The sequence below is a fragment of the Glandiceps talaboti genome, chromosome 13 (assembly GCF_964340395.1).
Source record: "Glandiceps talaboti chromosome 13, keGlaTala1.1, whole genome shotgun sequence".
Classification (NCBI taxonomy): domain Eukaryota; kingdom Metazoa; phylum Hemichordata; class Enteropneusta; family Spengelidae; genus Glandiceps; species Glandiceps talaboti.
In genome coordinates this window covers 12715043-12725460 of record NC_135561.1, presented here as the reverse complement: position 1 = coordinate 12725460, position 10418 = coordinate 12715043, and the positions used below count along the sequence as shown (strand labels likewise).

At 34.3% G+C, this 10418-nt stretch overlaps 1 protein-coding gene across 2 annotated transcripts in view; it reads right to left on the bottom strand.

Moving 5' to 3' along the window:
- The window catches only part of LOC144444837 (uncharacterized), a 30756-nt gene that overhangs the window by 9459 nt on the left and 10879 nt on the right, over positions 1 to 10418 (bottom strand). For both annotated transcript variants that reach the window (XR_013481871.1, XM_078134387.1), the window contains exons 6-10: positions 10024 to 10044; positions 9640 to 9657; positions 8441 to 8461; positions 6033 to 6053; positions 5469 to 5489 (exon numbers count right to left, since the gene is read on the bottom strand). Coding sequence is in view for 1 of the 2 variants with exons in the window: in XM_078134387.1 (XP_077990513.1) it covers positions 5469 to 5489; positions 6033 to 6053; positions 8441 to 8461; positions 9640 to 9657; positions 10024 to 10044 (102 nt within the window). In the remaining variant the exon portion in view is untranslated. The remainder of the gene's footprint in view (positions 1 to 5468; positions 5490 to 6032; positions 6054 to 8440; positions 8462 to 9639; positions 9658 to 10023; positions 10045 to 10418) is intronic.

Here is a 10418-nt window from a genome sequence, read left to right as displayed (position 1 = left end):
TCCATTATTTATCAATTCCTGATATTATTTATCATATCTGAGCTAAAATGAATCAATAGAGCTGGTCTAAACTGTAAGCATATAAATATGTGATCTACATCATTGCAATGTGTTACCAATACTATAATGTAAAGAACTATACTAAACACGTGTAAATCTGAAGTGGTGTCATTACATACACTAATTTCGACAAAATGTTCCACGTAACGACAACTAATTGAGAATGAGATACTATACATAAAAGCACGATGAAGTAACTTACAACTTAACGTTAAAGCTAATGTCTAGTTTTGCATTGTATAAAAACCAAATTATACCATTGGCATTCATATACCATGTTCTCCACAACTTGAATTCACCATCACTTTATATCAAAACCATGATTCAGTGAAATGATTTAATTACACTGACTAACAATTCTCACGAATCGACTTCCAAAGATCGTCACTTAACCATTATTTCAATTCAAAATACTTTGTCATGTCAACGAACTCTTCTGATGTTTTTGAATCACATGTAGACATCCAGACTCGTCCCTCCACCAACAGATTTCCCAAACGCCTGACGGGCGCCCTCATCGGCCAATTCATATGAAAGATTGAATTAGAGCAGGCCGTTGAGGGTATGCTATGCAACGTATCTTACAGTCAAGGTAATAGTTTCAATGATATTGACAATAGCCACTGAACTCTTTCGTCTGTGACATTTTTTATTTACAAGACATTCTAATTTCATTCAGGATACTACTAACATTACTCGCATGATACAGGCATACCATTACTACGCATTCTGTGTTTTTCTATTTTGCAGCCAGTAGTCTTGCAGTGTGGATGTCCTCATCTCACCTGTTTGTCTTTATTATAACAATAATTTCAAAATAGCCAGTGATTGTCTAAAAATGGCATTATGAGTTACAGAATAAAACCAAATTATTATTGCTGGTTAATTTACGTGTTGGTCTCATTTCTGCCATTGATCACCTTGTTTTACTGCTGTAAAGACTTACATAAAATATTTCTTCCATGATTCAATTACAACTTTATCTAAATTGGTTCTTAAATACTTATATTCAATTTATAAATTCATTAAATTATTATATAACATAAATTAATATAAGTGCAATTGTGTCATATCAACCGTGTATAATCAAACTCCACATTGAGCTTAATTCATGATTTTAGTTGACACAGAGAAAAACAACGATTGTTGAAATGAATGAATACGAAGAGTTTATCCGACCGCAGGGAGACCACGTCTTTTATACTTGTGAGTCCACCCGATCTTTTTATACTTCGGAAATAAATCAAGTCCCTGCCACTCGTCGCGCTTCTAGAGGGTGTAATACACTACAGTTCTATTATGTTATTACCCTACACAGGTATGTTTGTTTTATCAGTGTAGAATATAGTTTAGAATAAATCTAAGGTGAGTCAATATTCTACGCGATAAAATAGCATTATTGTTGTCAGAAAACATCAGTATGTAATATATCAATAAACATTATATGCACGCCGGGCAATTGAAATGGTGATGAAGCGATGACAACACTCACTCTACCCCTGCATGAATGTTGCAAACTCTCTGACTAAATATGCGATGGTCGTCATGCCATGTCCATCTTGATATGCTAATTAAAGATAGTTTGTACGCAATGAATAATATTTAACCTGAATTAGTGATGTAGACAAAGACAATACTGGGAAATTAAGTTTATACAATTATACTAGGTGTCAAAATTATAAATTCCTGTTCACAACGCTATTATCTGCCTACGTCACGTATTTTGAATCTGTATAATTTCCTCGGCAAATCATTTTTTTGACAGTTGTAAACACTGACTTTATATTACATTATTTCATAGGCTTAATATCAAAATCCTTCAATACATGGTTATTTTATCTTTCATCGTATCATTATAATTATATTACCTAAAATCAGTTCGCTGGTTGACAGTTATCTCACCTTGCATACATTTTTGAGTATACATACCATATACTGTATAAACTCAGCCGAAATGAAATACCATTGATGTCATCCCCTGCCATAGGCATAGTAAATTTAAAGGAATTATACATGGTAATATAGATGTATATGGTTTCGGGGTTATTTGGTTTGAACATCAAGTGGGGACCCAAAAACCTTTTTAAATATGTTTCGTGAAAGACTTCAAGATTGTTACAGACAACAGTGGTCAGCCTAGCTCGACGCATGCGCAGTTATGTACTTAATAAAACCAATAGTTGAACCTGAATTGTACCATTAATGCGTTAAAATCATAGCATTTACATTTGATCTTGCTAAGCTCGGATGTTCTAGTCACAATTTAGCTACTGAAGTGGGACGTCACTGTAGTACACCTATTCCTGTTATATAGTGTGTCCATATTGTAAAAGACAAAGTCAAGGATTTACACTTGTAAATTAATGAATGTCATTTTATATTGTTTTGCCCTTTATATAGCGACAATAGACTAGATTTTAATTCCTAAAAGATTTAGAAGTAACCCTACGAAAGAAAAATGTTTTTCCTTACTTGCATGTAAAAAATGAAGTTGTTCAGTATAAACTATAAGTTTTTGTACACAAAGCTTTTAACACTCGGAACACTTTCATTCAGCTACAACAACAACGGGTTTTCGTTATTAAATATAACACCAAGATATAATAACACCAGACGAAAGCTTCAGGTACAGCTTTCCAAGAGTTGGCTGTGTTGGAAATTGAAAAGTTTAAACTTCACAAGAAAAGCACCAGGATTATAAAGAAATGAAGATTTCAAGGAAAGCTATGTTTAGAACTAGCCCTATATAAGTTGAATGTGTATATGTTGCTTATGAGCTACCTGTTTAGTCGAATAAAGCATATGGTGACATGTGTTTGAGTGGACATCGAATCAAATTGATTTGTGAGTGTGTGCGCGCGGGTGCGTGTGTCTATGTCTGTTTGTCTGTCTCTGTTCTCGAATTCAAAATAGAATTGTTTTATATTAGACAACCATGATTTCAATATATGAGATTTTTCATATGTGAGAGTCTAGTTCAGGTAGTTATATTGTTCGTTGTTTTCCATAGGTATATGTGTTCTTTGTTCTTGTCATCAGATGTACTACCATTACAGATTGGAAGAACAGTGTTATATTGTCTTTTTAAGTTGATGTCAGTTTCCGCATCCAATATCTCTTGCGAGACTTTACAAAATTTTTGCGATATTATTTTCTTCTTGCCGGCGTGAAAGACTTAGTGAGGTCGGGTAACCGGAACCAAACAACTTTTTTTAGGCCAAATGAAAGATTGCTGTCCCCATATAAAGTTATATATTATATTGGGGCTCGTTCACGTATATTCTAATAAATAAACAATAGCATCGGATGTGACTTTAGTCACATTTTGAGTAAATAATTTCTCAATGAGTGACACATCTATTTTTCAGACATAGTCCTCTACAGTTAGATTTCCTTGAATTATCAGCTGACATCCAGGTATTTGTATCAGTACTTTTATGATTGTTGGATCTACTTGAAATTATTCTAACTACTTTACACTGTTTGGAATAATGACGATGTCACACTACTATTCCCCAGATTATCATCATTCCATTCAACTCAAGAGGGTGTTAACAACTGGTTTACAAAGTAAAACTGTAAGGAGAAAACTCCCCTGTAGTTCGTACCACAACACTAATGAATTTTGGCATCTGTCATCTGTACACGCGTACGCTGGCTCCAGTAACATTAGCTCATAGTCAAAGTAAATTGAATCAACCATAGAACTCAGTGTTCATGCAAAGAGTATTGAATCTATTTTAATGTCTTAGTTCTAGTGTATTTCAAAATGTAACGATCGGTGATATGTGTTATACTTGTTTCTAAGTCAATTCAAATTTCTTCAATTACATACAACTTTATGGGAAAAGAAATGGATAAAATTTCAAGCATGTAAAACTGAACCTATAAATTTAAAGTATCTACAATTCAAGGATCTGAGACTAGAGTCCCAGAAAAATTATGTAGTTTGTTTGATTATATTTAAAGTCTTGTTTCTGCCTATATTTCCGGACTATCTTGTAAATCACGACTATCAAAGGATTTTATTTAAGAGAGCTGTCAAGTATTTATTTCAGTGCCATACACTTCTCGGAGACCATAATAGAATGGACTCATGAATTATCAAAAAGCTTTAACTCTTGATTCGGTGATTAAACGTAAACTGTACTAAAACTATACCTATCAGCAGCTACACGATCTTTCACTATTCACATCAAACACTTTCCCTTTGATTGTATCCCCTAGTATAACTTAAAATTTTCTTTGTGGTAAAATTGATACTTCAATCAAGGTTCATTTGTATAACAGCAAGCAGTAAACAAATGTCAACAAACTTGCATTCAAACAAACCAACTACCATTATTGCTATTAACAGATTGCTGATCAACAAATTACTGCAATGGATACTACTACAGACCATAAAGTAAGTTTGTCATATGCAACAAATGAAACTTTCTATTTTTGTTACATAGTGACGTTTGTTTCTTTTAGGTTTGCGTTGCTCATTTTAAGTCATGCGTGAACACCACCACACATACACATACACATATACGTACGTACGTACATACATACGTACGCGTATGTACACGCACACACACACACACACGTACGTACGTACATACATACATACATACATACATACATACATACATACATACATACATACATACGTAAGTACGTCCGTACGTAAGTACGTACAGACATGCGCGCACGTGTACTTGCGTGGGTTGTGTGCATTCGAAAAAAGATGAACAATAATTTATTTCGAATAGCCTGAAATCATCAGTATATACTTAGTTCTGACTATTGTATTTAGTAATGTCGATATACTTTTATTCATTCAAATTGTCTGCAACCATACAAGCGCAATCCCAATATCAACAGAAACGGAGACATCAACTATCTTACATCTACAATCGGTTGATCATACCGCCCTCTAGTGGTCAGCTATAACCAGGGTATTTGTCATTCTGATTAGGATCGTTGACCAAAACAGATCGAAAGCTCCGAATGATAACAAATTTTACCAGCTTGTGCATTATAACTTTTGTATATCATTTGCTCTACTAATTTATGAACATTTTTACACTGTTATACTATCATAATTTACCAGGCCCATTTACTCAAGCTATGTCCCTTGTACCTGCTATCGGAACAACACTGCACTGTATATGGTATCATGATACGTGTAAGGCACCCATCTGGCCCCACCCTCATCTTACATTATCAAAATACTGATCAAAATACTACTTACCTTCATATAGTTAATACTTATATATAATATTTATCAATCAAATAAAGAACATCACCAACTTGATAACATTTATGTCAAGTGACCATCACAATATTTACACCCGTCATATATGAGTATATTGGGGCTGTGGGATTACCAATTGGTATTGGTGATATGTTTTATCCTCACTTACCAGAAATCAATCTCATCTGTTCTGAAAACAATGAAATATGTTTGTAAGGTATTTAACATATATAAATGATGATCGTTGTGTGTCAACGAATGATTTTTTTTCCATTCACTGCAAACGTCAATTCTGTCACCAATATTGTATGATTAATAAGTTTACATATTTCGCTATGTACCTTGCATATACGTCATGTTAAAATTTTACATCACATTACCCTTCTACCTGTAAGTGACTACTTACATCTACAATTTCTTTACATACATTTAGAATTTAAATATTTGGATGGTTCCCTTTATAGCCGATCAAAAAAATCTACAGTTTTATTGTTTGATAAATGAAAATGTCATCAAAAATTCTAAAGGGCATTTATTGGTTGAATTAGGTTGAAATTAGTTTCCTCTATTTATACTAATTAATGACTTTTACATTTATCACTTTCTGACCAATCAAATAACAACATTGCATACACTCACTCAGTGTGACGTCACAATTTACACTCAATCAATTTTGAATTAATGAATACAACCTTTCTGCTGTGAGTATTCAGATTTGTTTATGTATACTAACCACCATAAAGCCTCTGGCTTTCTGAAAGAGAAAAGAATAACACTCCTTAATAATTGAATCTGAATGAAATCAACATATGTAAATCTATGATAAATAGTAAACATACGAATTAATTTCGTTACAATATTATATACTAGGACTCATGGGTTGAGGTACGGTTCAAAGGTCAATATGTTTCTTCATTCCATTGACAATTCAGAGTTAATGTTTGTTTTTAATTCTCATATGTAAAACTTCATATTCAAAATTATTTTATCCACGGATTACCAACTGCATGCCTTGCAACAATACATGTTGTTTGTGTTATTTTTTTCATTTGTTTCCCTGTTATCTTCAGTATTTTACGGGTGTATGATAAGAGACTGGCTTATTAACAATGTCGCTTTGTACGCGATATGATATGATATGATATGATATGATATGATATGATATGATATGATATGATATGATATGATATGATATGATATGATATGATATGATATGATATGATATATGATATGATATGATATGATATGATATGATATGATATGATATGATATGATATGATATGATATGATATGATATGATATATGATATGATATGATCATTCATAAATTTAGGAATTCATGTTTACGATTGCGTGACGACCACGCATTCACCGTCACAGGACTTTCGCCGTCCTGTGTGGAATTTTTGACGATTTCCTTGTGACACGAAACGTACAGTTCAAAGACTTGTTGTAATATATACAGCGGGTTGGAGGGTTGACAACAAATTTTGGAAATGCTGGATGTAGCTGGATTTCTAGTTGTCAGCTTGGTTGCTTAAAAGGGGACGTGCAGTGATCACGTGATACAACAAGTAAAAATTATGGCTGCTGGGGGAAAATACGCCTGCATGGGTAACAGGACAACTGCCCCCCGGACAATTGCCCCCGGACAATTGCCCCCGAAGGACAACTGCCCCCCGGACAATTGCCCCCCGGACAACTGCCCCCGAAGGACAACTGCCCCCCGGACAACTGCCCCCGAACGAAAAAAAACTAGTATTACAGATGTACGGGTTTGTCATTCATTAAAAAGTCACCGTCGGCAACTTACCGCCGCAATTTGCGTACATTATACTCACTAAACACAAACACGAAGTCATTTTTTTTACTGGAAATGATTTATTTATTATCAGTTCAATACAAAATATACAGGTAACAAGATAGAAAACGAGTCAAAAGAAGAAAAAATATTGAGACTCAGAATGTACATTCTCGTAAGACTTTGGTGATAGTAAATGGTGACTCGGCTCGGTTTATCATGATCAGCCAGTGTTTAAAACTGTAAATTGTGGGCTATTCCCCGAAGAAAATCTAGCACGTGACGATTTTCAAAATCTTGCACTATTGCATGGATTCTGGCTGCAGAATCTTGATACTGTCGACGTTGTGGTTGCGCTGATTCACCGGCAATTATTTGGTTGATGACGACGTTGTTAAGTGCCTGCTCTCGTTTCAGAATATTGAGATTGGTTGTGTAAATTCCATTGTATTGGAAGTATTCTTAAAGTGAGATTTAAACATCCAGAAGCACACGAGCACTCGGGTAGGTGATTCTGGCAAGCCGATATCTCTTCTCAGTCGTGACTAATTCCCGACTTGGACCTGAACGATCCCGTACGAGAGTATGAGAGTGCGAGTGCTAGAGTGCAATGTTAGAACTATCCATACTTATACCGCTCAACTCTACGACTCACAACACCTGTACATGTATATGATATTGAATGACAAACCCGTACATCTGTAATACTATTTTTTTTCGTTCGGGGGCAGTTGTCCTTCGGGGGCAGTTGTCCGGGGGGGGGGGGCAATTGTCCGGGGGGCAGTTGTCCTTCGGGGGCAATTGTCCGGGGGACAGTTGTCCTTCGGGGGCAATTGTCCGGGGGCAATTGTCCGGGGGGGGGGCAGTTGTCCGGGGGGCAGTTGTTCTAGAATCGCCTGCATGGCCTCTTGACCAATCAGAATACGAGACTGGTGACAGGTGATGTATAATCGTACTTCTATTCACATTACAGGTAAAATATCAACTGGAAATCATTGTATAAAAACTTTACTGTAAGTCAATAAAAATAAACATTTGATATTCACAGTACAGGGAATGGCATGTATTACCCCAATATGTAATAATCAACCCAATATGTAATACATGGCAGCATGGAAATCATTGTAGCAATGTTACTTTTTACGCGATGAGAACGATAACGGTAGAAACAATCAATGACAGATAGAATAATATGGATACTAACACAGTAGCAATAAATAAATAAATACTAGACTGGCAGTTAATAAATTGTACTGTTATGTTGTTAAAGGCTGATGAAATCTTAACTTTGATATAAAATTAGCCACGCATCATAAACAAAACAATTTGGTTCTTACTTACCTTCGTCTAATCTTTGACGTTCTGTAATGTACAAACAAGAGGTTCGTTACTTTTAAATAAAATATACAACAGTCGACATCAGACCGTCGACAAACGAAACATGTTACAAACAGGGAAAGTAAACAAAATTAATTGGATTAATAACACATAGCTCAGTATGTTGGAACAGTAGAGATTTATATTACACACCATGGTTTGATAAGAACAGTTTTGGTGACATCTTTTTTAGTACATTTTGAAATGCCAGGGGAAATGAACATTTGTTTGTGAATGTGAACTATTACGTAAAGTGGCCATAAACCGGTTCTATCAAATGATGAAATGTCATAAAAATCTCTGTACTTCCAATATGCTGAGGCATGTGTTATTAATCCAATTCATTTGTTTACTTTCCCTGTTTGTAACAGGTTTCGTTCGTCCACGGTCTGATGTCTGCAGTTGTAACACCCAGTGAAGAAACTATTTCCTACTTGATATATCGGTAATATAAGTTTTGTTTATGACGTGTCACATACATTTATGTAATTTTGTTTGGCAAATAGTGATCTTACAATAAAAATGAGAAAGTGTGCATATGAATATGTTCATACTTTCATTTCATTACCTCAATATCAGAGGTAAGAGACTAACTATAAAAGAATAACTTATACTTTCACTTTGTTTTCAAACAATGGAACCATTACAAACTATAACCACTGTGTCAGTAATTTTAGAATAATAATCACACTTCTATTCACATTATAGGTAAAATACAACATGGAAATCCCTGTACAGAAAACGACACTGTAAGTCAGTAAAACAAAACTTTGATATTCACAGTACAGGGAATGGCATGTATGCAATAATCAACCTAGAAAGCATGGAAATCATTGTAACAATATTAATGTCTCTTTTTACGCGATGAGAATGATAACGATAGAAAAGATTGGTGACAGATCAGTGGAATGATATGGTTACAACGTGAAAATCATTGTATCAAATGTTTCTGTAAGTCAGTAAAACAAACATTTGATATTCACACTCAAGGGAATGGCAGCAGGGAAACATTATATCACCAAGTCAGATTATTAGTCTTGATATAGTAAAATAGACCGTCTTATAATGTTACAAAATATTATATTGGTCTACTTATCTTTGACCTTTGGACTGATTGAAGGTTTATTGTGATAAACAACTAAAGAATATTCTTCTTAACCTACCAATAGGATCTTGAGTTTCTGTAATACAGAGTAGTGAATTATTAGTATTAAAACTTTGACCCCTGTGAGTAAATGAATAATAGACTTCCTGTGTAAATTAATCTTTATTTAATCCTGATTAATCATTACAAACATCAGTGATAGCAATTCTGTGGATACTTTGTAGCTAAACATTGTGTAAGACAGCATTTGTTTGTCTCTAAATTGTTTAAACTTTCATCTTCAATGTTTAACCATTCTTGTAGAGAACCTACATACATTCAGCATGGCGAATGGACATAATGTATAATATTTTAATGATAGAATTAACATAGTAAACGTAACCCTTATATAATGACTCAAATGCAGTATTTAGTTTGGTAAAGAATTAAAACATATACTTACTTTCGATTAGTTTTTCAATCTCTGAATAGAATGAATACATAAAGTCATTATTGAAATACATATATGCCACGTAATGTCGAGAAATATAACTAATTCAAAGAATCGTACCAATGTAATTACTATTGTTAAAAAAAAGTTATCTGGTTCTCTTAGCGCATGTATTTTGAACTATGACAATTTTATACAAATATATATGTCAATTTTAATATTTTGAATCATAATTTGTTGTTGGGTTACATGTCATACATCGTCGTAAACCACGGCCTATTTTACTTCACCGTCCAAGATGCACCATCACAAAGTCGTGGTTTCATTCACAGGTGCTCGTGAAGTTGCTAGTGAGGCTACCACGACAGTGATGCCATCAGGCCGAATAGCAAGCAATGAAGTTGCTC